Source organism: Phocoena sinus, chromosome 12 (assembly GCF_008692025.1).
Source record: "Phocoena sinus isolate mPhoSin1 chromosome 12, mPhoSin1.pri, whole genome shotgun sequence".
NCBI classification, from domain to species: Eukaryota; Metazoa; Chordata; class Mammalia; order Artiodactyla; family Phocoenidae; genus Phocoena; species Phocoena sinus.
Genome location: NC_045774.1, coordinates 51746794 through 51774119, shown reverse-complemented (window position 1 = coordinate 51774119; position 27326 = coordinate 51746794). Strand labels below are relative to the sequence as shown.

Below are 27326 nucleotides of genomic sequence, written 5' to 3'. Positions count from 1 at the left end.
CACCTTCCAAAACTGTAAGCTAGAATATATTAAATGGAAATAAAGGGAATTGGGGAGGGAAGGCGCCCTGGGTCATTTCACCCCTCCTGGGCAGAGAAGGCGAAGCTGGAAGCCGTGTTCTCCAGCTGCTTCGAGTGTAATCTTGTAGTCTCCCCAGTGGCTTCAGCTCAGGTTGTGTCAGCTTATGTGTACAAACAGATTTTAAAAATTGTCCCTTGCTAAGGGAGCTGACATCTGCCACTCTCAGAAATTAGAAATGACAGATGCCCCGAAGGGTGAAAGGCTGTGGCTAATTTTCTGTAAAAAATAGAATCTACTCAGACTCCACTCTTCACCAAACAGACAGCATTGTCTAATCCATGCATTTAGTGGTGGTTTCAGGTAACGAAGGAAAACAGGCAACCTGGTTGTGCTTGTTAACACTGCTGTCTTCTCCTGCAAAACAAAACCCAAACCGTTCTCACTCCCTTTCCTAAGATTTTTTTTTTTTTTTCTGTACACGGGCCTCTCACTGTTGTGGCCTCTCCCGTTGCGGAGCACAGGCTCCAGACACACAGGCTCAGCGGCCATGGCTCACGGGCCCAGCCGCCCCGCGGCATGTGGGATCTTCCCGGACTGGGGCACGAACCCGCGTCCCCTGCATCGGCAGGCGGACTCTCACCCACTGCGCCACCAGAGAAGCCCCCCTTTCCTAAGATTTAATGCAGTGCCCTGTGTATCGGACCCAGCAGGTAATGGAGGTTTGTGATGAGATACGTGATGGTTGCAAAATCCTCGTTGTTTGTTCACCCTTGAGGCCCCTTCCATCTGCAGTAGGCACTTCCCTCTCCACCATGGGAGAGAAAGAATACAAGCATTGAGACTTTTGAAAGGGAAGAGAGTGGAGTTAAACTGAAGAGAGAAGAACTTCCTATTTTAGCCAGGCTCTTTAGGGAAGGGGAGCTGGAATTGGAACCAGAAAACAGTGAGAACTGAGGCAGCTTTAGGGCTTGGCTTCTCTCCACCTCCTCTCTCTTGGTATCTCTGAGTTTCTCTGGCTCTCTGCTCCATGTTTTTCTCTCTATCAACCAGACTTCATTGCTTCCCCAGTTCGTGGTCCTCATCACTTCAGCGCACACAACTCCACCACGGCCTCTCCAGCTCCTCTCAATATTGTGATCTTTCAGTTCAGGTCCCATCCTTACCTGTTGTAGTCTCTTGCTATGTTGTAGTTCTCATTCCTGAGAGAGGAAATCTGATGCAATCGGTCTGTCTTTTGCAACAGGGCACATCGTGGTTGCTGGACAGCTTATCTAATGGCCGCCCTTGGGTCATGTGCATATCCTTGCTCCAGTCAGCCAAGGCTGGGTCACATGGTACAAAACAGGGTACACAGTCCCTTGGAAAGGGATGTGATAGGTAGACACCTGACTGATATCTCAAGTTTACTGCCCAACATTTATTGAATGTTGACTTGTGTCAAGCACCTTGCTAGGTGTCAAGGTCGATCAAAGGCCTTTCATTCATTTCCTATTTATGTAGTAAGGAGGAAAGAAAAAAAATGACTGCATCTAGAAGTGGATAAGCAACGGCAGGAAGCACATGGGGAAGATGGTAGAAGTATAGGGTTTAATAATCTAGAACCAGACTTGTGGTTCTGATCCAAAAGCACATTTTCTTCCTCTTTAGTCTTGCTCCTTGAGTGTGAAATTGAAAGATGGACAGGACCTTAAAAATGACCAAAAAACCCTATGAAAGCCTCCCTCCAGGGCTCAGCTAAATTGCATCTCCTCCTGACCACCTTCAGCCCAAAAGGACACCTCTCTCCCATGGCCTTGGAAAGCAGGGTACATATTTAAATAAGAATCTGCCAGTTTTTTCCTCTCTTTAATGTGTGTATGTCTAATCTTCTTAACCAAGCAGAAAACTCCTTGAGAGAAGGGGCCAGATCTTACATAATTCCCATAATTCCTATAGTTGATGAGATAAGGAAAATGAATTCAGAATGCTGGAAGAAGTTCATCTAAGAGGAGCCTTGGTTAAGGATTGAATATATACTGTGTGTGAAAATGCAATCCAATCTCAGAATTTAGTTAGGTATTTTGATGATACACAACAAAATAGCCGTACTTGAAATGCCCAATAATATAGGCATTGAGGGGGTAATCTCTTGGTTGAGGAAGTATGTTGGCGTAGACAGTGGTTGCTCATCCAGGGGTGAGCTGTGATGCTGAAGGTGTGTCTTTGCCCTGGCAGGCCTGGCATGGAAGGGAGGTTTGAAAGGGAAAAACTAGTAAGAGACTCTGAAAGTAGCCCAGAGGCTCTCCCCTGGCTCCACCTTTTCTGGCTCTAGCGTGGGCGTGTAGGAGGAGGGGAAGTATTTAAACGCGACTGGCTGGTTCTCTTAGACCTTGTCCATTTTAAGGACCTGGGGCTTTATCCAAGTATGTAATATATTTCTTTCCCTTCGGTTTGCATATACTTCTCAGAAATCTCCATTAAGAATTTCAAATATATCAGTAACAGTCACACAGTGTTGTCAATAGGTAGAGTTAAATGGCAAGAGTCACTTCCAATGACTGACTTTTTTCTGTATATTTCAACAAATTAAAAAAAAAAAAAGGCAGCCACAAGAACAAAGAAGAATAAGACAGGACAAAGTGCTGAACAGTGGAAAGTGCAGAGTGAAGTTGCCTGTGGAGTCCTTATAAAACACAATCTTTTAAATATGTATTTTATTGTTTCTAGCAACTCGACAAACTAAAAACATATTGAAAATGAACAACTGACTGAAATAACCCAAAGCATGCCTCAGGCAACTCCGAGCTTCCCACAGTTTGGGGTTAATAACTTCCGTCACTCCTAACACGTGTGAGAGGATGATACTGAATAACATGGAATCGAAATCACGAATTCTACACACAGATTAAGTGAGGGAAGGAGCAACACACACTTAGCATTATTAAGCCTGTTGCTCCTTTACCACCCCTGATGTTGCACAGACGAAAGGTTTAGGAGGGGAGAGATATGTCCTTGAATAAGAAAGGTGCCAGCAGATAGTGGGGACTATATTGGGTATTACCCTGGGTACCCTCTGCTCTTTTCCTTTTATCCCTTAACCAGTCAGTATGTTGCCATGAACCCCGTATTATAATTCTTTGTGCCTTCAGTTGGATTCCCTGGTTACATCTCAGTATCTTCATTTGTGAAACAGGGAGACGTTACCACTCTCCGCAGGCTGAAGAAGAGCAATGGAAACCTTAGTGCGTTGACTCGTGTAAAAATAGTCTTCATTTATTAAAGAAATCTTTACACTCTCACACCTTTTCCCTACGCGTGTACAAGGCAAACAGAAAAGAAAGGAAGAGCTCTGATTTAAAGGGAGAATGGGGGTTCCCTGGTGGCACAGTGGTTGAGAATCTGCCTGCTAATGCAGGGGACACGGGTTCGAGCCCTGGTCTGGGAAGATCCCACATGCTGCAGAGCGGCTAGGCCCGTGAGCCACAACTACTGAGCCTGCGCGTCTGGAGCCTGTGCTTCTCAACAAGAGAGGCCGCGACAGTGAGAGGCCCACGCACCGCGATGAAGAGTGGCCCCCACTAGCCGCAGCTGGAGAAAGCCCTCGCACAGAAAAAAAAAAAAAAAAAAAGGGGAGAATGGGTTTTTATATCCATCTCCTTAATTAGGGACCATTTATTTTAAAAGAGTTACTTCAAGAAATCATACTTTATTGGGGGGTCAGGTAAAGGAAGAGTGAGAAAGAAGGAAGGTCAGAACAATCCAGCACTTTGCCCCTTTTACATCCCCCATATACAGGGAGTTCTGAATCCTGAGCAGTATCAGATTGTGCTTTTAGAAACACTTATGGAGTGAAAAGGTTGCCGTTGACTCACCAGGGGCAGTGGCATCCCACTGCACTATGGTCCGCTGGAGGCCTCAGGATGAGACAGAGCACAGAAACAGCCATTTCATTACTAGCGTCTTCCAAGGTAAATCTGAGAAATTTCACTGCTATTTTTTCCATATAAATTTCAAGCATTCCAAAAACTAAATCGGCAATGGATACAGGCAGAGAGGTTCCCCAGGGGCATCGTGTGTGTGGAAGGGAAGCCCATCCGTTGGGCCTGAAACCACAGGATGAAGGGGAATGAGATAAATGCTGGCTGTGAGTCCCTCCCTGCCTTGCAGAGCTGCCTTTGTTGCGATGAGTGTGAAGCACCCGCCTTAACTTTTTGTTACTTTGGCTTTTTTGGCTAGTGTCACATCTTATAAGTCACAGTCTAGCTTCTCCTGTCCGTGTTTTTACTGCACAGAAGGTTTCCCAATTTGCAAGCGTTTGCAGCACGGCTGGGCCCGGAGATAAAACAGAATGTGTATGTAGTACAGCATGCATTCAACTGATGCACAAGATTCTTTCCACCATATGTAGTGTGCTTTTCCCCCGAGGTGCCACTGCCAGAACTGCCAGGAGTGCCTGAGTAAGTGGAGGAGAGACACCCGAACGCAATGCGGCACCAGGCCTTGCCACCTCCTTGGAAAGAGACCCTTGCTTTCAACACCCACCTGCACTTTTTACCCCCACCCTTGTTAGCTCACCTGTCCCGCTCTTTTCCACTCACCTTACACAGTGCCCCTAACCTCATCCTGCCCCCTCAGCCTTGGTCCGGGGTGCCAGGCGTTGCTGAGGCCGGTGTGGAGTTCCAGTTGCCCTTCTGGAAGGAGAGGAGAGGTGTAATTAGCACTTATGCTAATGAGGATAACAAGACTGTGGTTAAAAACTCATCAGTTACAGAGGAATGACATGAGAGGAAAACCAGCTGATTTATTTTTTCTTCCCTGTAAATGTTTCTTGTCCTTCATCTCATGCAAAGCATAGCTTACCAAGCCTTTTTACAGTAAAGTAACATTAGTCTGGTCTTTATAGGTGAATCTTCTGGTGGAACTTCTTCTATGATAAGAAAAAAAAAAGATGAGAGATATAAGATAATTGTACTTTTCACTCCTTGTATCCTTTAGCTGAAGTAAACCAATTCAGAGAGTTTTTTGGTTAATTGTATTTTACTTTCATATTTGCTGCTGAAAATGTGAATCGTCACTACCTTTGGCTTTACTGGAAACTTGTTTGAAAGCATACAGTATTTCTGATCAAAAAATGTCCGCTCGGGCTTCCCTGGTGGCGCAGTGGTTGAGAGTCCGCCTGCCGATGCAGGGGACGCGGGTTCGTGCCCCGCTCCGGGAAGATCCCACACGCCGCAGAGTGGCTGGGCCCGTAAGCCATGGCCGCTGAGCCTGCGCGTCCGGAGCCGGTGCTCCGCAACGGGAGAGGCCACAACAGTGAGAGGCCCGCATACAGCAAAAAAAAAAAAAAAAAAAAATGTCCGCTCAACTCAAACTCAAACTGTCTTCGTGATCTGTATGTATCAGTGTAACATGGGGGTTATAGCCTCTCTCTTACTAAACCTAGTGTGGGTAACGAGTACTAGCCCTGCTTCACAGATGGGAAACCAAGCCACAGGGCAGTAACTGCCTTCTACCTGTCCTTCAACTTCTTTAGCCGCCAGTCTGGGAGGTAGGGCTCCTCTACCCACAGGCCCTGCAACAGGAGGGGTTGGGTTATTATATTTGATGAAGCATAATAACAGTGCTATTATAATTGATCTGTTGTTACTAAGTCATTATCTCAACTTGCTACATTGATTTCATGTGATTTATTTGTAGACTTTCTTCCCCAGCATGTTAACAAATAACCTTTGGGCCAATCAAAAGTGTGATTTTTGTGCTTACATTGTTTGTGAGTGCTGATGGATTTGCTACTGTTGACTGTACCACAACATAGAACGACACGAGTCTCTGTATAGGCTATCTGTGTGCTACCCCACCTTTCCCGAGCAGTAGATCTGGGGAATTCCTTGCCTGGGAGGATAGGCTTGGAATGGCAGGGCTCTTGGGTTTTAGCATTGTCTCTTGTCACTGTGGGGTCTCAGGGAAGGTGATGTACACCATGAGGGTAAGAATAGGCTGATGGTAGATACTGCCCTGTTCATGTGGAAATCTGGGTGGGCAGGCGGTCAGGTTGGTGAGCACCTCTGGGTACTCAATGAGAGGCGAGGGTGATGTGTTCTGGAAAGATCAAGGACAGGAAATGGTACGGATACTGAGTTGCCTGGGAGATCCCACAGACCATCCGTGGTGGCCCTGTTGGAAGCTTCATTACTAAGGGCAGGGATCAGGGGAGAAATGTCCCTGCATTTTAGCAAATTTATCGTGGAGTAGGAAAGGCTTCTTAGCCTCGGAGAGCATCCTTGGCTGGGGAGGAGCACATCAGAGCCTCTCCTTCAAGCCGTGTTTTATTTATTTATTTTAAATTTATTTATTTATTTTTGGCTGTTTTGGGTCTTCGTTGCTGCGTGTGGGCTTTTCTCTAGTTGTAGTGAGCAGGGGCTACTCTTTGTTTTGGTGCGCGGGCTTCTCACTGCAGTGGCTTCTCCTGTTGCGGAGCATGGGCTCTAGGCACGTGGGCTTCAGTAGTTGTGGCGCTCGGGCTCAGTAGTTGTGGCACGCGGGCTCAGTAGCTGTGGCTCACCGGTTCTAGAGCGTTGGCTCAATAGTTGTGGCGCACGGGCTTAGTTGCTCTGCAACATGTGGGATCTTCCCGGACCAGGGCTCGAACCCGTGTCCCCTGCATTGACAGGCAGATTCTTTTTTTTTTTTTGTGGTACGCGGGCCTGTCACTGTTGTGGTCTCTCCCATTGTGGAGCACAGGCTCCGGACGCGCAGGCTCAGCGGCCATGGCTCACGGGCCTAGCCGCTCCGCAGCATGTGAGATCTTCCCAGACCAGGGCACGAACCCATGTCCCCTGCATCGGCAGGCGGACTCTCAACGACTGTGCCACCAGGGAAGCCTGGCAGGCGGATTCTTAACCACTGCGCCACCAGGGAAGTCCAAGCCCTGTGTTTTAGAAGCACATCATCACTTTGCAATGGTGGCGACAGTCACACTGGGACTCGACTCTTATTCATTTGGTAATTGGTTATTTTAATACAAACTGTGACTAAGGAACATGATTACACACCTGTCAGTCATATGACGGGAAAGAGAGATGTCTGTGAGCAGGGGAACCGGCTGCATTTCCACCCGGGTCTCCGTGGAGTCTTCTCCATCAAAGATGTCATTTTTCATTTTTACTTTGAAACAAGACAGACATTATAGCTACTGCCTTGTCTGTATCATTTATAGGAATTGCTGCCACAGATACTAATCTAAACCAATTCTGATTGTATCTTTGTAGACATCAGATCCTAGAGCAGGAGGGCAGGATGTAATATAACGAAACAAATGAGCATAAACATTATATGGTACCCGTACAGCAGCTTCCTGTGACAGGGCAAGGGGTGGAAAGAAATGAAAGTGTTTTGTACAAGGAGGACATTTTACTTTAAGATGAAATAGATCAGTAAAATAAAAGAAAGCTGTTTCTGATTGTACAGGTGACTAAGTGGAGGAGGGGATTCTCACTTATGGTGAAGGGATTGCCAGGTGATTCAGAGTCCTGTCTAAGGGTTGGGAAGGAGGGATGATGTGTCCTAAAGATGAGGATAAACACAATAAGAAACAAACACAAAAAAACCTCAAAGGCAACAATATTGAACTGAATTTTAAAACAAATAAGGACCTAATAAGAGTTGCAACATTTAATTTAAAAAAGCCCTAGCCTTTTGAATAAGAAAATAATATTCACTCATTTGCACATTTTCTGAAAATGGTGAACCAAATATTAGATTGTTTGGAAATTCTTCCTCGCCTCTATTTGTCTGCTCCTATCCATCTTTGGTGAGGCCATTCAGTTTGGAGAGAGTGTGTGGTCACCATGTATACATGTCCAACCTCTGCTGAGCATTGAAATCAGCAAATGGTACAGATGTCGTCTATCACTGAGTTAGAAATAAAGTTCATACAGGATGAAGTTAGTAGCTGGAAAATAGGGAATAAAGGGAGATGATGTGAATGGTAAAGAAGGGTACCAGCAATAAAACCTTGGTCGTTAATTTGGCAGAAGTGTGGTGAAGGTGGTGGAATTCAACATGTAGCAGTCTCCAGGAATCCCAGGCTGCTTATGTGGGTGGGAGCTGCCCAGTGAGGGTGGAAAGTTTCTTGACGGAGATGTTACTCATGAAACATAAGAGGAGATAAAGAGGTTAGAAAACAAGACAATGCCTTATTTGCAGAGGGCACAATGGGTAGTCAGATGGCAGAAGAGAGATAGAAGCCCTCATTAAGTACCGATGCTGTGTAGGGGGTTAGGATCCTGATTAGAGGGTGTGTTTATGCATTTCTAAAAGCCCTCAAACCTTCGCCAGTGTCTTCGCCTTTGCCTCTCGCTGCTGACCATGCCCTATAGCTGCCTGCAACTTGATTTTAATCAAGACTTTAATGATAAGAAAAGATACTGAGTCACTATGGCCTTCCTGCCAGCTGAGTTTTTCTCTCCAGAAAAGAAGTGGACTTGTGAAATTTAAATAACTGTCGTCTATCGAGTTCTTACTCTGTGCCAGGCATTGTGTGGGACACGTGATGGATTTTCTCATTCAATCCTTGCAACGAATTTCTAAGCTGGATGTTATGTCCCCCGTTTTTATTGGTAGCACCGGAAATCACACTCAGCTCGTTACTGGCACCAAATGGCTCTCCTCACCCCTTTCTGTACTAACTTCTTCAACCAAATAGCACAGGGGTGCTCAACGTTTCAGAATTTGCTCTTGCTTTTTCTTGGTTTTTACTTCCTCATAATTCTTGTGTGTTTATGAGAATATTTTCTACTCCTTACTTTTTGTGGTTTACTTTTATTTACCTTTCAAATTTATACTTATTTAAAAATCTAAATTTTAAATAGGATATAAACGTATGATATTCGACACTCCAGAAGGTGTATGGTTAGACCTTGGCAAGGGGTCGTTTGTTCTATTGTTATCATTGAACTTCAAAAAGTAAAATGTGTTGAGCATGTGGGCTGGATACCATTCATTTTGGATACTCAGTTGTAGATGCTCAAGGAGTGATGAATGAGTGAATGAGACCTCAGGAAAAAATTATGTAAATGCTCTTGTCATTGCTGTCTGTTTTCTGTGAAGTCACAATGCCACACAAAATGGTTTGGTGTAAATTTGGAGTAGTGCAACCTACAGTTTATGAATTTGGGCAAAACATTTTAATATAATCCAAAGGGAAAGGTCTGTCATCCCTTAAGGCAAAGAAATGAATGAAGTTTCTTTATCACACTAGGATACTTGATTGCATTCTGCTTGTTGTTATTAATAAAGGAAAGCTAATACTAGTAATAGTTATATCAACTGATCATTCTTATTCCCCTTTTACTATTTTCCACATCAAACCATAACAGTTTTATGTTCTATGCTTAGGCAAGAGCCACAAGAAGAGTTTTATGAGTTTAGAATCCTTTGTCCTTGAAAACATGTCTCAATCTATCTTTTTTTTTGCGGTACGCGGGCCTCTCACTGTTGTGGCCTCTCCCGTTACGGAGCACAGGCTCCGGACGCGCAGTCTCAGCGGCCATGGCTCACGGGCCCGGCCGCTCCGCGGCATGTGGGATCTTCCCGGACCGGGGCACGAACCCCTGTCCCCTAAATCGGCAGGCGGACTCTCAACCACTGCGCCACCAGGGAAGCCCGTCTCAATCTATCTTGATATCCAAGAAAAGATTTGGGTTCCCACTCTCACCTTAGGATCCCATAATCTTAAATTTGTAGGATGAAACCAAAATATAAGAGAGATTTGAAAACAAGCAGGCCCCCTAATGAGAAGTCCGTCAGTTTCAAGGTTGTGTCCTTCCCCATCTCCATGCAGAGTTCCTCCTGCTGCTGTGTAAGACTCCTCGGGACACTCCCATTTCGATGTCCACTCCTCACCCTTTCTCCCCTCCCATCCTTCCCCGTCTCTGCCCCATACCTCAAGGGCAGAATACTTGGAGAGGCCATTGCCCTCCATCTTGGTGGGCTCAGGATTTCGGTCTGCTCAGGCTTTGGCTGTCTTCTTGTTGCTTGTGTTGGCTGTGGTCTAGTAGACTGCCCCTCAGGCCCTTGTGGGGTGCCAGCTTCCGTGACGACCTCCATTTGAGCTGCATTGGGCATCAGTGCTTCACCATGAAGAGGGGAGACCACAGGGCAAGATTTCCCTCTTTCCCACCAGGACCCACAGGGACGTTTGAGCCATCATTTCTCTGCCTTCTGAAAATGTCTGCAGTTTCTCTTGCTCATTGTCAGCCAGGCTTCCTCTGCTGGCTGTGCCGCTGTGGAAGAGCCCCTGCGGTGTGGGGACAGGAGCCGGTGCCTGCTGTCGAGACACCTGCCGAGCTTTGTCTTTATCAGCTCTTTAGCTTTGGACAAGGTACTTAACTTGGCTACACTTCAGATTCCTTGCTGGCAAAATGGAGGTGGTAATGGTAATACAGACCTCATAAGGGTTTGGGGAGCTTTAATGAGCTGAAGTCTGCAAAATTCTTAGCATGGTGTCTTGCACAGGACAGACTTGAGTCTTGTGTTACTGTCAAAGTGACTTCTATATTGAGTTTTCTGCCTTTGTGGTAAGAGCCCTGTGAAGTGGTCATTGAGTTGGAAGTTCTGGAAGTGGTAACGTTCTCTCCAGTGTGGTCCAGTCTGTGGTCTGGGAACCTCCTTCCAGTGGGGCTACCAGTTATCTCATATCTAGAATCACACTGGGCAACTGAGATACCAGGGTGCAGAGGAACTGGAATAGTTTGGGAATTTTGGTACCAGAATGGTTGGGTGAGGGAGGGATTAAAGCAAATGGGGGGGAAGGGGGAGGGCCGCTTACTGTGCAGGGAGCCTACGCATCCCCTGTTCTCAGTTATTCTAAAAAGGGAGAGGACGTGGAGACCCAGGTCAGTTTTTGTCTTTTGTCACCTGGGCTTTGATTCCAGAATATACTTCCTGGAAGTATAATAACAATAAAAAATAATAATGATAATAGTAATCACAACAGAGGAACAAGTGTTAACTGAAATTGTCATCCAAAAATGGACTTTAACCTGACACTCGGCTGTTGGCCTCGACAGGCCTTTCTGTCCACACCAATCAAATTCTGCACGAATGATTATCTCCTATTTAAACATGCCACAATCCCACCTTTTATTACCTCCATTCATCATCTGCAGAACGACTGGGCTTTAAAAACTAAGACTCCAGAGAGTGTTGTTTGAGCAGAGGTTGTTATTCATGAAGCCTCTGTGCCGCCATCTTTGCATTTGGGTCCTCAGAGAGGTTGATTGGTCCTGGGGTTGGAAGCCAGGTAATTTACACTTTGTTCCTCTGACCCTGATGGTGCCTCTGTTGACGGGTCAAGGTTCACGTGCATTGTAATTGGAGCTGTCAGGAGGACCATCCTGTTCAGAATCTCATTCTGACTTCATGATCTAAAAGACCCGGGGGCAGAGCCCATGGATCGGTCACCCTGTCCTTCTTCTTTGCTTGCCCCCTCCACATAAATCACAGCACTGCTCCAAGTCAGTCAGAACATTTGTGTGGACAGTGCACAGTGACAGTCAGGGTTTTACACCTAGTCCTGGTCTTTCTTCTTCATGTTCAGGCCAATTTTCGATCTTTACACACATTGCGTAATTCACAGTTCTGTTTCTTGCTAAAGAAATCGTATCTTTAAGACAAATTGTACTTGGGGCACCGTTATTGGATGCTGACCGTATAACTGTCCCAGGCCAGAGCAGTGACCAGAGTAACCCTTCTGTGGCTGTCCAGAGTGGAGGATCAGAGTGGACGGTCCAAAGCTAAGTCCATGAGGGACTGCAAGCTCCAGGCAGGCCAAGTGCACAGATCAAAGGGCCCAAGGCAGGGCTAGAGTCAAGGGTGAGAGTGGAGAGCTGGGAGTGGTATGGAAGTGGACTCAAAGCCAGAGCTGGTAGGGAACCAGTGACAAGAGTGCAGGCTGATTGCTGAGATCAGCCTCTGGGTCTCTACACTCCCGCTCTGCAGGTTAGTGGGCACCCAGGGGACGGGGTTGACTGCGGCTTAGCATATGAACTGTCCAGAGAAGATGTAGGCAACCCTGTTGTATCTGGACCTTGATTATGGCATTTCTGTGGTTGCTGGTCAGAGAAAAGAAAGTCATCTGTGATTCCCTGCCTTCTGTTTCCCCTCTAGGGTCCCAGGGTAATAGATGCAAATGAATAGTGAAAAGCCAAATGGCGGGCTATGGGCAGAGGTGGGAGTGGGGGAAGGGGAGCAGTCAGGAGTCTGGATAATCCACTGTGGATCAAGGGTCCTGGGATGATCAGAAGCTGACTGGAATGTGATGGTGATGTCGCTTTAGCTGAGAATTGAAAAGAAGGGGCCACATGCCCCAGTTGCCGGGTCTTACATGTAGTCACTTTGAAAAAACAGTTCTTACCAAACAAAGACACTCAGGTGACCTGACAAAGAGCAGTGCAAGATGAATCCAGAAGGGTCACCTGTTCGCTAAAGAAAAAATAGATTTTAAAAAGGAAAAACAAAAACAGGGATTTCAGAACCACTTAGCAACTGCTCTGATTATTCCAGACACAGCTGTAACGTGCTGGATTGAGGATGATATATTTTAGTCCGTGTGGTAGCTGTATTTCAGGCTGATGTGGAATCTGTTGCCGTAACTGTCATGCAATCCATTAGGGCCCTGAGTGAGGGCAGCCATTAATCAGGCGCGAGATCAGCCCTGTAGCCTCATATACTCGCAGGTCTGAGCAGCTCTGACCTGACGTCGTTTAAGGAGATGCTCATGGAGGCCATAAACATGATTCGATTCCCATTATCTTCATGTTGCGTGTTTGTTACCGTTATTCTTTGAAGACTCGAAATTGGCTATTAAAAATTTATGATACATATAAAGGTTTGTATGGAGTGAAAAAAGAGCAGCAGCAAATAGGTCCATCTCATCCATCAGAGATGTGTGAGCTGTCAGAGGGGCCTGAAGAGGTATGGAGAGAGCCCCTCTGCTTGCCAGTTGAGGAGGATGGAGAATTAGGAGGAACTTCGCTGGGGGAAACAGCTTCTCCCTTGGCCCACATGCTAAGTGGGAATTTAAATACATTTTGTTAAAAGAGCAAAGTAAAGCAGCACTGCTGCAGAATCCCATAGTCAGTCTTCAGTGACAAGCTAATGAAAGGGAGGGCAAAGGATCGGGATGCAAAGATTGGTAGCAACATGAATTGAGCAGATGCCTGGCTCCACACATTGAAGTTTCTGGGTGCCTGGAGTATCTCCAGAGCAGGGAGCCTGATGCCACGTGGGAGTCCTCGGTCTAGAAAGAAAGCTTTCTGCCCAAGCTGCATGCACACACAATCCTGTCCATGACCCATCTGCCTTCTGATGTTCAGTGACTTGAATATGTACCTACATAGAAACAACCCATCTGTAGAGGTAGGCAGCTCAGAGTAGAGAAAAAAGGGCACTTCTGGGTCTTACCTTAAGGAAGGGCAAAGGATTAATGAATCCATTCAACATATATTTATAGGATTGTTATACAAGGTACTCACTGAGCATGGGGGCTTCATACATAATGCACCGTCTCTGCCCTCAGGCGTTTCCATTCTGGTAGGGAAGGTGAGAGAGGAGTCCTAACTGGGGTGAGTTACACCAAGGAGTCCCAGATGGACTTGGGGCACTACGACTAGGTGAGATAAAGAAACAGGGAGCGAGGCACCAGGTTGGTTGATCTAGGAACGGAATTTGGGGGATGAGAGTTTCGTAGGCAAAGACCAGAGGTTAGACTGATCTTCGTTAGGCAAAAGTCAGTCCAGGTGGGAGGTGGAGGAGAGAAACGTATGGGACAAAAGGATTATTGGCTAAAGTCCAAATTGAGTACAGGATCTTCAGGCTAAGACCCTAGTGTCTAACCAAGTGGGAGGGACACTAATCAAGTTGGGCAGAAGTTCATGGAATAGTTGGTGATGGTCCAGGTGTGAGGCAGATGACGTCAGAAAGCTCCAGCAGAGGCCTGCTGAGACTCAGTATGGAGAGTTCTCCCCGGTTCAGGGGCAGAACATTCACCTCTGGGGACTGGGGTGCAAGGCAGAATGTCCAGTTGCTAGGGTTAAAGGATAGAGACTCATTCATTCATTCATTCTCTCACTCACTTACCATTTATGGAGCCTTTATAATATGCCAGGCACTAGATGAGGCCCTAGCGATTTGCAGCTGAATTGACCACAGTTTCTGCACTCAAGGACCACACAGATTAGTGGGGAAGGCAAACACATAGATGGTCCTAGTACAGTGCAATGGAGGGAGTGGATATAGAGAGACAGAGGGGTACAAAGCCCAGGTTGGACCAGGAGGAAGAGGTCTCAAGTGGGTTCCTAAAGGAGCTGCAGTCTGAATGAAGGCTTAAAAGATGCCTAAGAATCTTCCAGGAGAAGGGTGGGGGAGGAGAGATGGAAACTGGTTTTACCCTGAGGAAATGAGGTAAGGGACAGGAATCCAGTTGAAGGGAACAGGGCTTTCAGTCATGAGGAATTGGGCCACTGAGATGAGAGTAACTTGGCGGTACCTCAAGTGGAAGCAGGAGCTACTCCGGAGGCCTCCCTGTGCTTGTCCAGCCCAGGGCCAGCACTGGCTGAACTTCACTGAGCGGCAAAGAAACTGGGCTGTTGTTTACGTCAAGTCCACAGAGATGTTCGTGACATGCTGAAAGGCCACATGTGGCAGCTGCCGTTTATTCCTCTCTCTGCTTCCTCAAGACCGTGTGTATAGACATTCAACAAAGGAAGTTCAGACCAGAAATGGTACACCAGAAAATGAAATTCCAAGGGTTTTCAGAAGTGGTCTCCCTGTGATAAATGCAATTTACCTTGAGTTTTGAAAAGAAATTCTATTGCTTCTGATTCCAAAAATTAGTTATAAAATCTAAAATGTTTGCTCTAGAGCTCTGTATCTCTAAGCGTACTCCTGCAACTTTGAGATGCACTATTTTTGATGTTCCCAAGTCTAGTCACCGCAGCACATGTGTGAGCTGACACGTGCTACATCTGCTAAAGGGTTGGAAAGCAAAGTCTGGAAGCTCTACAGCGCTCCCCCAAGCTCTGATTCCAGGCAGAATCTTTTCTTGTTTTCCAAAGAAGTTCTGAAATCACAATGACAGGGAGGTGTAAAGTCCCATTCCTCACAGGGAGGTATTAACTCCCAAGCCTAGTTATCTTTCCACTTAAATGGCAACAGTGTTAACCTTTTCATTGAGTCAGAAACATTGCACTTTTCTGGGATGGGCCAGTGGAGCTGTTTTTAGAATGTTCCACATTTTCTAAAGGAATCCTCCAGAGGAGAAAAGATGCTGATCTTGCTTGGATATGCACATGGCACCAAGGCTTTAGCCCAAAGGAATAAGTGGATTCTTTGAAAGAAGAAATAAAGTTTGCTGAATGTAAGAATCAAAATTTAAAAAGTAAATTAGTGATGATTCACAGGGAAAGAGAGGTGAAAATAAAGTTTGTTTAAGCCAGAGGTATTTGAGGTAGAGAGAAAATTAGTCTTAGTTTCTCACATTATCTATTATTTATTCAAATGCTAGGCATGGCATGAAAATAGATGCATGACTGGAAGCGAGATGGGGAAATCCCCTTGCAGTTTAACTGAAGGACTTTAAGTTTTATTTCTATTCCATGGCAAGAAGTGAAGCCTTCTTACAATAATAGATCAAAAACGCACCTTTGGTTTGACAATCACATTTGCAGTAAAATGTGAAAAACTTTCCCATTTGCTTTTCCCCATAGTTGGCATAAATCTCTAGCATATTAGTCAGAATAAAGCTGTTGAGAATAAGACCCATGGAGAGAGTTAGTTCATCATGATGTGTTTTGACATTCCTTCTGTCAGAACTGGTCACTTTATTTATTTATTTAAATAAATTTATTTATTTGTTTGTTTTTATTTTTGGCTGCATTGGGCCTGCGTTGCTGTGTGAGGATTTTCTCTAGTTGAAGCAAGCGGGGTCACTCTTCGTTGCGGCGCGTGGGCTTATTGTGGTGGCTTCTCTTGTTGTGGAGCACGGGCTCTAGGCGTGCAGCCTCAGTAGTTGTGGCACGTGGGCTCAGTAGTTGTGGCTCGCAGGCTCTAGAGCGCAGGCTCAGTAGTTGTGGCGCACAGGCCCAGTTGGTCTGTGGCATGTGAGATCTTCCCGGGCCAGGGCTCAAACCCATGTCCCTGGAATTGGCAGGCAGGTTCTTAACCACTGTGCCACCAGGAATGCCCAGAACTGGTCACTTTAGAACAAAGTCAGACATCAACACCGGTCTCCTGGCCCCGGTGGATACCACGAACTGGTGGTGGGGTGGTCCGCCTCGACACAGGCCATTAGAGGAGGCACAGTCCTTGGAGAATTCCAGAACAATAATGAAACCAGCTGAAAGTTGGTCTGCTTTGTGTTATTACCGTGAGCAGTGATTCCGAGCAGCTTCAGTGTTTACATACCCTCCCTGCAGGGGTCGTGGACTCCCTCTGTCTACCTGCATGGTACGCCATTGTCTGCCACCCATAATGGGGCAGATGCAGAAAAAGGCAATGGCTTCAATATACAAATGAATCTGAAGTGCTGAAATGAATCTGCGCGTGTAGGGTAAAGAAGTTCTAATGGATTTTGTCTAACGTTGCCACAAGTTGCTGTGGAATGATAATTAAACTCGTTCCTACAGAGCGCTTACTATGCTCCAGTCAGTGGCTGGGGCCGATGATCCAATGGCGAGAAGCCAAACACCATCCTGCCCTTAGAAAGCTTGCAGTCTGGTGGGGAAGACAAAAATTACAGCAGCCAGTGTAAGGGTGCACCTGTGTCAGGCTTAAGAGAGGGCAGAGTGGAGGTATTTGACTTGGTTAGTGAGGTTCAGGAAGGCCTTTTTGAGGAAGAGGTATAGTAGTTCTTCCAAGATTATTTGTCACACCAGAAACTAAAAATAAATAAAGAGAATTTTTTGCTTACAAGCAGCTAGTCATGAAATCTCTAAATCTTTGGAGTAAACCCCACTGCTGGAGACACATCCCATCCCGTATCCTCCTAGTGTTGCATAGCTTTTCACTCCAGTGGGCCTGGGGCCTGGCTGGAGGCCATGCTGACAAGTCTGCTCAGGGCCTCCTCTCAATACCCCTCCTCCAGGCACACTCCTTACATCAGTGGTTCTCGGGCTGCCTGTGCATTACTACCACCTGAGAGCTTAAAAAAAAAAAAAAAAATCCATGTCGAGGCCCCACCCTGGACCAGTTAAATCAGAATCTTGGAAGCATAGTGGGGAGGGGGAGTTCAGGCATCAATATGTTAAAAAAAAAAAACAAAACACCCCAGATGGTTCTCATATGTAGCCAGAGCAGAGAACTGCTGCCTTAGATGAATGCACTTAATTTCACTTAGTCCAGTAACAATAATTTAAAATTTTACATTAAAAAACTTGAGAATGCAAAGGGAATTACATCAGTGAGAGGTGTGTGAGTGCTTGTGTGTGCACACACGTGAGGGTGATGGTGCTTGGTCTTCTTGCATGTCATATGCTTTCCGTCTCTGTGGCATGTGGTGGAAACACAGCGAATGGCTGGAGGATGGAATTTCTTGGACTCAAGAATCAGGTTGATTACCAGAGGCAGACCGTTCCAAGCTCCACGGAGTGTGATGCAGAGGCAAATACACGGTTTAATAAAGAAGCAAATTTCTGCCTTTCTGTCTCCACTTCTAATCACTCCAACCCTCTCCTTTCTCTTCCACTGCTGTTTTATTTACTCTCATAAATTATGAGACTTTATATAAAATCCTGTAGCCCCTTTGAGGAAGCACAGTCAAACCTTAATGGGTTTTTTTGTCCTTTAAGAACATAAAAAGCATTGTGAGCACCTTACATGTAAGTGGAATGAATATATTTTTGCCACTAATGTTGAAAATATCCCCAGGCATCTGGTGTGTATGAATGTGTATACATAGTACATGCATAATAAACATCTTCCACCTTATGAATATTTATACACAAGATACATATATATTGAATATAGACATACATATGTAAATAGTAGCCCTTGTAAACTATATGCCAAGTATGTTTCCAAGCATATGCATCATAGTGCATCAGGAATATAATAAACCTACCACCAAGTTTAGCATATTTTGAGGTGGTGTCTTCTACAGAGTTGTGGTAGGGTCTAGTTACTCACCATGTATGGGTTTCTTTTCATCACTGAATGTTTGTTATGCACCAACTAAAAGTAAGGCGCTGGGCATAGTAGAGTAAGAAAGATGAAATAGATGTGGTCCCTGCCTTCAAGAGACCTGCACCTCACAGAGCGCCTTAAAATTCACTTAAGAATCTGACATGTTTGCTACCCATTGGCATCTTATCGCTTTTTATACAGCTGCCTTTTATGTATACACTGTGCTTTAAAATGGGCCCCATTTAAGGCTCTATTGGCTTAAACACTGATGTAGCTGCCTAGTAGACCTGATGCTGTGAGAAGAAACATCACTGGTTTCAGTGCCTTGATTGGACGTGAGCATGCTTACACATTTTTTCTGTCACACGTAGTCCAATCCTGCATTTTTATTTTACTCTGATTTGGTAGGGGGGGGGATAAAAGGTAAAATTAAAAGGCACCAAATCCCAGAGATGTTTGTAAATCTCAAAAATACTTTTTGTAACCCCAGTATTACTACCATGACAGTCCATTTCCAAATTCCATCAGTTCCCTCCCTGCAATAAGTGACAGAAGCCTTTATGAAAGGCAAGCTGTACATTCTAAAATGTACAGAGTGGTGATCCCTTTCTAAAACGACAATCCCTAGTCTAGCTGAGAGCTCTGAGTGATACTTGTCAGGGGCAGATTTCATGCCATTAAAGGAGAAACAATACATCAGCGCTGTCATCACTCTGCACAGATGTATGCTCATTGTTTTCTCCCCCTCAGTCCATACATCACAACAGGTAGTTCTCAGCTGTTCCCCTGGTGCCAGACATACATTTTATCTAAAGAGACAGCAGATAGAACTACCTGCTGCTTCCTGTGTGGCTCTCCCTGTGTTTCTCTCCCTTCTCCTACTTCACTTGGGCTTTTTAAAATCAGCTGGCAGGGAGCCAGGAGCTCATCATTTTAATGCAGTGCAAAATGGAATATGCATAATTATATGCAAGCCATATGTGAGGGAGACAGCTCAGCTGTGAATTTCAGGAGGCCAGGAAAGAGAGAGCAGTTAAGGCTGAGATAAGAGGAGTGCAGAGCATGAGTGCAAGTGTCACCCAAATGAATGGTTTAATGAGTGTGCTGCAGACGCGCCTCCTTTCACCTACCTCTTTCTTCTCTCCAACTCCAAACCAGAAACCAATGGAGATTAGAAAGGGAAGACTGTATGCAAGGGGTATTGCTAATGGGTTCTGTTAATGTCTCCATTTAAACTTCAGCTTTCTTAATTAACAGTGTAGATGAAAATAACCAGTAACTTTTAATGCAGCTTCTTAATTAAATCTTTTTTTTTTTTACTGCATTTGATTGAAGAATCATTGTTCTTACTAGATCATTACTCCTTTTAGATCTTTATTTAAAAATTGAGGGGAATCAGTTTATCTCTAATAATATTACAATGCAAAATATAACTATGCAAATTGCTTTTCTTATGGCCTTGCTATTAGAATTTTTTAAAAGTGCATTATCTAGAGATTGCTTAAGCATGCCAAAAAGTTTAAACACGTATGTATGTCATATAATCCTAAATGTGCAACAAAAGTCACTGGAAGTCTGAAGTGGTGGTAATTTTCAACAAAATTATTTGCTTTCGGTTTGTTTCGTATCGCTTTAAATATTACACCACAATGAATTTGCATGTTCAAACTGAACTCTGTAAAGAAAAATAAATCCCAAATTTTGATACCTAAAAGGCGTACTGCGTATTTAAACAAATTTCTTATTAATGTTGTGATTTCTGGATTCCCGTTTGTTTAATGATCTGAGCTGTTATGCTTTTAGCTTTTTTTTCTTCCATTATTTGTAAGTCCCTAAATAGGCCATTATATTTCCCTTCAGGCTAGAGATGAAGATGGACATGCTGAAAATTTCCCCCAGCAGCACTATGCTAAGGAAACTCCAAGGCTTGCCTTCAAGAATAACTGCGAACTACTTGTAAGAATAACATACTTGCAACAAGTCTAGAATGTTACTTTAGCACAGTGAAAACAGTTTTCGAAAGGGTTTGTTCATTATTACATAAGTTTTGAAGTATTATAGTTTTTCTGTATAGAGTTCTAAATGCTAATTCTGATATCACTGAATATTAATTATAAGATCTCAAATTGTTTGCAAATCTTTTGTATCTGATTATAGAGCTTGGATGGCCCTGTCTTTATTAGCTTGTTCTGTATAGTAGTTGATAAGCAGCCATTTGGAGAATGGCTAGTAAAGTTAAAAATACAGAAAAAGACAGTTGATGTATGGAGCTTGGAAAGAAAAAAAAAAAAGCCCATCCCCATCCCTCCTCCTACTTCCTAATTGTACACTATTTTAGGAGACAACATGGTAATATTTTGTTCTGCTAGGAAAGATAGCAGAGTTGACACGCAGTACTCCCTTTAGAATTCAAGTATTCCTACACTCTCTTGCCAAACTCAATCAGGCGCTTTCTCTCTCCTATGTAGAAGTCAAAGCAGCGACAGGATGCGGGGATGTTTCCAAGTCGTGAGAGAGAGGATCTCAGCTGTGACAGGGACTCTGTTCCAATGCAGGGTTAATTTGCTGTTCATTTTAGCATTTATAGCGAGACAAGATGAAAAGCGAGCAGGAATGCCTATTATATTTCTATTAAATGAATCTGTTGGGACCTAATGTTCTTGATTAGCTTTTGAAAACGAGTGCTCTGCAATGCATTTTCTGTTTACCTAAAGTAAACAGAGAATGAATTGTCATTTATTTAGAGAGTCAAACACTGCTTTTGAAAATGAAGCTTTATGAGGGATCTAGCTATGTTGTCCCTAAATGTTCTTTTCTTTTCAATTGCATTAAAGCAAAACATTTGCTCCAACTAAATGAAAACACTGAAAGAGAATGAGATGCTCACTTGTTACATTTTGAGGTAGTCTCTTTTTCTGTTTAGTTTTTTTGGCCTAACAGCACAGCCCTGCCAGGTCTCTGCATTAGGAAATCCCACATGTAACAAACAGTCTTTGGACTTAGCTCTGATACCAACTGTTCATTAAAAACAAAGTGTCCAAAGAGCAGGAGAGGAGAGAAAAATACAGTTCTTTCTCATTCTAGCCACAGTAGCTGGATGTTGACAGTAAGAAACTCCTTCCCACTCCACAGTTTGCGTGGTTTACAATAGCATCACTTATTCTGTGTGTCGTCCCTTGACCAACCAATCCACAGGCAAATTTGTTGCTTATAAGTGCAGTTTTTTTCCCTGAAATCTTAACTCACCTTATGTTTTATCTTAGGGCTCTTAAACCTCCAGGCTTGCTAGCATTACCTGTTTGGGGGAAACCCTTTTCTTTCATTTTCATTTTAATGTTTTACTCCGTAACTCTGATTTTCTAGCAGAAGACTATAGGGGCCATTTATACTATGTTTTGGTATCAAAATGCTTTTGAGAGTAGCTTACTTCTTTTTAGAGATATTGTTAAAACTAATATGCCATATTTGATTTTTTTCCCTATTTATTGGAAAAATGAATGTGCTTGAGTTCTGGTTGTGGTCAGTTTATACTGGAGAAAGTAAAACATATATGTGAACATCTTTTCCAGCTATCTTTAGAGAAAATATATGTTTAGTCATTGCTGTGCTTAAACACGATATTGTGTTGGCAGTAGTTTTGAGAGATTGGTACAATCTTTGTCCTTTTAGTCGCTGTTAGAAATGCTTTATTTCGGTCAGTACACTTTCTTGTGATAAAAGAAAAAAAAAGAAATAGAGAGAAAAAACAAGTAAGCTTATTTCTCCAAGGAGAATTGTAATTTTTTTCAGTTGCAAGAGAAAGGATGGTGTTCGGCTGGTTATGAAGCCCTGAGAAGTTATGCTTCTATATGAAAATGATTTGTTCATTCATAAGAGAGAAATAGGAAGTCCTTGGAGTCTTCTTAGTGCAGCTTAGGGCAAATTTTAAAAAGACTTGGTGAGAGAAGATTGCAAGCCCCACTCCAAAGGGCTTTTCTTACCTTAAGGGTGGGTCTGCCATCTTGCATGGTTCGCTGGAACAGGGGTGGCTTTAGAAAGTGGAGGAGCTCTTTGGAAGATGGTGATGGCTCTTGGGAGAAAGCCTTGAGGGCACAGGTTACTTCCAGACTCCCAGGTGATCAGGAACACATGGCTGGAAGGCTAACCCTCTGGGCCACAGGTGCTGACAGAAAGTGCCCTGGCCAGGTAGATGGGACATGGCCTCTGACTTTATAACTGACTGTTGATTGTCTCTGCTTCTTGGAAGAGGAGGAATATTAAGTAACCTAAACAAAAGCAAAGTAGAATCGATGCCTAGAATACACGAGTGTGTGTAATCAGAAGGCACTGACAAAGAAAGCATTGGCTGATAGAAAAACCTGCTATATGACTGTCGATTTCCTGTAGGTATTGCTTTGCCCATTTAAATCTCAAACTGTGATATGTGCCTTCACACTTAATGTACAACACAGATGACTAGATATTTAGCTTGGTGGCCAAGATTCTTTGGTTGGTGGCTGTGTAGCAGTTTCCTTATGCTTTTTATTAATTTTGAAAATGCAAGGCTGTCAAGATGAGTGGCATTAGATAAAACTTGAGTATTAGTTGATATATCACAATTCACTGTGGCCCCATCTACCTCTTCATAGGTAGATGTATGTACACACACACACACACACACACACCCTCCTCAGGGTCTTTTGCTGGCTTAAGTTTATGACCAAAGCAAATAGCTTTCAGTAAAAGAAAATGTGGGAAATTCACCTCACTCTAACAATACAGCATCATGGCTTATGAGAGCCCAGAAGAGGGAACACTTAGAGCCAGCCTCAATGACCAGCCCTTTGTCCCAAATCCCAACTCTGTTGCCAGTCCCTTTACCATTATTGCCTCATTCTTTTGGAACTAGAAGGCCTTCTCATTTCCCCTATTAAAACGCTCATATTGATGGTGGGAATTGCATTAAGAGCCAGAGTGGAAGGAGGACCTAAATCACACCTCTCTTAAGCTAGTACTTGCTCAGTTCTTGAAAGCCACCTGGGGTAACACCTAGCAGAAGTATAGCATAAGCTGAGTCCTTGGAGGGAGAAGACTTCTAGCTAGAAAAAAGGGAACGTTGAAAGAGTTTGGGGAAGGAATTGAAGACAGTTGAGCCCCAAGTGTTCTTAGGGGACAGAGAGCATCACTGTATTCAGGAAGAAGGTTAAAATATGGTCAGAGGTTAGCAGCAGTCAGTGTGGTATAATTTGGTTGGAAAGAACCCGGGTTTAGGAAGCCTGAAAGGGGAAATAAGAGAAAGGAAACTCAAGAGGAGAACAGCCTGTCTTCCTTAGTTCCAGATTCCCGGGTCATCACCTAGACAAAGTTTGGCTCCTTTTGGCTTTTCCCTACTCTGTTGAGGGTGGGAGTTTTGCAGAGGAAAGGGGAGGGGGCCCTTAGTTGGGAAGCTAAATAAAAATAGCATCGGAGAATAATTCTTTCTTCTTTCTGAAAGAAGAATTCATTCTTTACAATGCCAATGTAGGGAGAAGATGAAAACTATTTCAGTTTTGTGGCCTTGTGAATAGAGCTGGTGGAGAGGAGAGTGGCCTAGGCAGTTCTGTGGGCTGATGTGTCCATCTTATTTCCTTGTGGAGGCAGCAAGGTGGTTTATAAGAGTTGTATATCGCCCTTAGGCAGAACTGCTCTGTATTAATGCAGTGTTCAATTAACAAGATATTACTGATCATCTTCTGTGTACAAGGCATTTTACTAGACAGTGCTTTGGAGGTTCACAAATAGAAAAAGACACAGTCCCTTCCCTGAAGGAGCTTACAATTCAGTAGGAAGAATAGGCATATGCAGTATTGTTAACCGTCAGGAATGTGGGCCCTCCTGTCTTCCTGAAAGTTAGAATTTTGTCTCTACTAGACTTTATACCATATCACTCTGGTGGTAGCTAAGGATCATAGGCACAAAGGCTTAATATTTATGGTGATACATCTGGCATCATATCACATTGGACCCCCGTTTCGCTTCTTGGACCTCTTTGCATTTCAGATATTCATCTGTACAATGTGATAATAAAAGGGTAATAGCCTCAAAGGATATCGTAAGGATCGAAAGTGATGACATATCGAAAGTGCCTGGTACATATAACATTCAGTATATATTCACTGCTATTATCACCATGCTTCTTTTTTTCATGATTATTATCATTACACAGTGAGCTGTGGCCCTAGAGAGCACCAACAAAGTTCTGGAGTACAAAGGAGGAAGAGATTATTTCCACATGCCATAATTAGAGACTTAACAAAGGAGGATACCTTTGATCTAGGCCTTACGTGGGTTGGATTTTCTATAGTCGGAGCTGCGGTATAAGGGAAGGGGTCATTCCAAGCAGAGGAAAATAGCATGGGCAAAGGCAAGGAGGTGGGAAAGTACAGCCCAGGTGACTCACACCTCATTTGACAACTAAGTTGGCTGGAGTATAGGGTACCTGAAGGATACAGGGTGAGCTGACAGGCCGGCCCATTTGCAGAGGTCTAAATAACTGACACTTTCCTTTCAAGTCTAGACTTCAGTAGTTCTGCTTCATGGAAATTCCTAGTACTTCTGTGGATTAAAAAAAAATTATTATGGAAAACTCCTAACACATACAAAAGTAGAGAGTCATATGATGAACCTCCATGTACTAACAGTTATCAACTATTAATCTTGCTTCACCCACCCCTTTACCCATCCCACCCTTTTATTCTGCTGAAGTATTGTGAAGCCTATATGCTTTTTTGTTTGGTTGGTTTTGTTTGTTTTTTTGTAAAGACTAGCACACCACTTCTCTGGCTATGAAGAATCCATTAAGACTGAGTAAACTGGGAATTAGAGCTTTGTGACTATGTATACATAAAACCAATGAATCTTGGTTATGCAATATGCTTTTCCCTCCCTGCTCAGCACAGCCTTGTAGGCTTGGACGATCAGATGGAGTTTTTTTTTTGTTTTTTTTTTTTGCTGTACGCGGGCCTCTCCCCGCTGTGGCCTCTCCCGTTGTGGAGCACAGGCTCCGGACGCGCAGGCTCAGCGGCCATGGCTCACGGGCCCAGCCGCTCCGCGGCATGTGGGATCTTCCCGGACCGGGGCACGAACCCGTGTCCCCTGCATCGGCAGGTGGACCCTCAACCACTGCGCCACCAGGGAAGCCCTCAGATGGAGTTTTAAAAACCCTTAAGGTGAAAGACTTGCCATAATGCTAGCGATGACTTGAGTCTTCTTTGTTCTTCTATATTTTAATTTTTCTGTCTTTTTTTATTGATGTACAGTTGATTTACAATGTTCTGTTAGTTTCTGCTGTACCGCAAAGTGATTCAGTTATACATATGTGTACATTTTAAAAACATTCTTTTCCTTTATGGTTTATCACAGGATACTGAACATAGCTCCCTGTGCTATACAGTAGGACCTTGCTGTTCATGCATCCTATATAGAATAGTTTGCATAGGCCCCCAGTTTTAAATGTGTTTATTTAAAAGTAAGATCAGATCTCTTTGCAACCCAGCCCCTCTCACCAGTACATGTTGGCCTCATCACGGCAGTGAGGAGGAATTCTGGATTGCTGTCAGATATTAGCTATTGCTAGATCTTTCTGGCTAGATCATAGAATCTTAATGAGAACCCCCAAAAGGTGATAAAAACAGCCACATTTCACTTGAAACTCGATAGGCTTTTCAAAATAGGTATAATTGACCAAAGACCTCCCTTAACACTGCTAGTCTTGCGGAAAGCCAGATACATGACCCAGCTCAACTTGAATTGACACACTGTTTCTTTGCTGTTACAACTGAGCAGCCCAGGCACTGAGAATTAAAATTCATGGTGACACACTTGGACTCCCATCACATCAAATAAAATATAATATGATGTATGTGTATGTAGTATGCTGTGTGCCGGTTTCCTGAAATAGTAATTGTAAAAGCCCCAAAGCTGTAAAATGACCCAGAAATCCCCAGGGATTGGTTGCTGTCTAGAGAGAGTTGGCCTATCCAACCATTTTTTTCTACCCACCCTCCGGATCCCTTTACTCTGGAGCTACTCCTGTGTTCCCACAGTTCTCTGAACTATTTTTTTTAAAGAAAAATTGACCATTTTAGAAAGAAGAGGACCAATCTTAGACTGAACAAGGGTCAGTTCCAATAGAGGTGGCACCATTATGCTCTCCATCTAGACTATCTGGACTTTAACACAGGCAGAGGAGTGGATTCCACCTGAGTTGTCCTATTTCACCTGCACATTCCTCTCTGTTTCCATCTGTGCTGTTGTTTCCCCTGGCTCTCCAGCTGGCTCTGCTGCTTCTCTCTTTCTCTTTGTAGCCCCTTGGCTCCCATTGATGCCATGGTCTTGTGATTTAGAGCCTTTTTCTTCTCCTGTACAAAGACCCTCTCCCACAAAGACCATCTCCCCTCACCTACCACCCATGGAAACCCTATTTTAACTGTCCCTTTTTAGTTTCTTTCTTTGGGGGAGAAGCTGTCTGCAGGAGGGCTGGAGTTCCCCTGCTTCTGCTCTGCTGTAGGTACTCTGCTTGGGATTAGATTTGATTGGAGACCCTTGGTCCCCTGCATGCTCCCTTTTCCAAGGCATGGAGATCTTCGCCTTTCCCATTCCAGGGCCATTGTGCAAAAAAGGTCAGAGGCATATGGTTTGGTGTTCATTCTGGCTTACATGAGCAGTCCATCACACAGTACCTCACAGTGGTTCTTGGAGCCAGAGAGAGGTATCGAGGACCATGTGTTCTCCAGGGGAGGCACTGTGGTATGGTGGGTAAGAGTGGCTGTCCCAGTCCCTGCTCTGCAGACACGCCAGCTGTGCAAGCTGGGCAACTTTCTTACCTGCCCTGAGCCTCAGTGCCTTTATCAATGCAATGAAGATAAATATAGTAGCTGCCTCGTAGGGTTGTTTTCAGGAGTAAATGAGATCATGTATATGAAGCACTTAGTGCGCCTGACACATACTAGGAAAAAGTTCAATAAGCAGTAGTCTTATTACTAATAAAATGGATCTAGGAGGTGGCATTAGTTTAAACAAAATCTTCAGGCAAATGCTGGAAGTACCTGCCTTTATTCTCTAATGAGAGTCTCTTTCCAGTGGGGTCGGATAGAAGCCCATAGGTAATAATTTAGGACAAAACTTTA

General features: G+C 44.1%; 1 protein-coding gene across 4 annotated transcripts in view; it reads left to right on the top strand.

Annotated features, from left to right (window-relative positions):
• Positions 1–27326, top strand: part of SOBP (sine oculis binding protein homolog) — a 161096-nt gene that overhangs the window by 74044 nt on the left and 59726 nt on the right. For 3 of the 4 annotated variants that reach the window (XM_032651664.1, XM_032651661.1, XM_032651663.1), the window contains exon 5: positions 20041–20136. The exons of the other annotated variant lie outside the window; for it this stretch is intronic. In XM_032651664.1, the coding sequence (XP_032507555.1) occupies positions 20041–20136 (96 nt within the window). The remainder of the gene's footprint in view (positions 1–20040; positions 20137–27326) is intronic. 4 annotated transcript variants of the gene reach the window in all.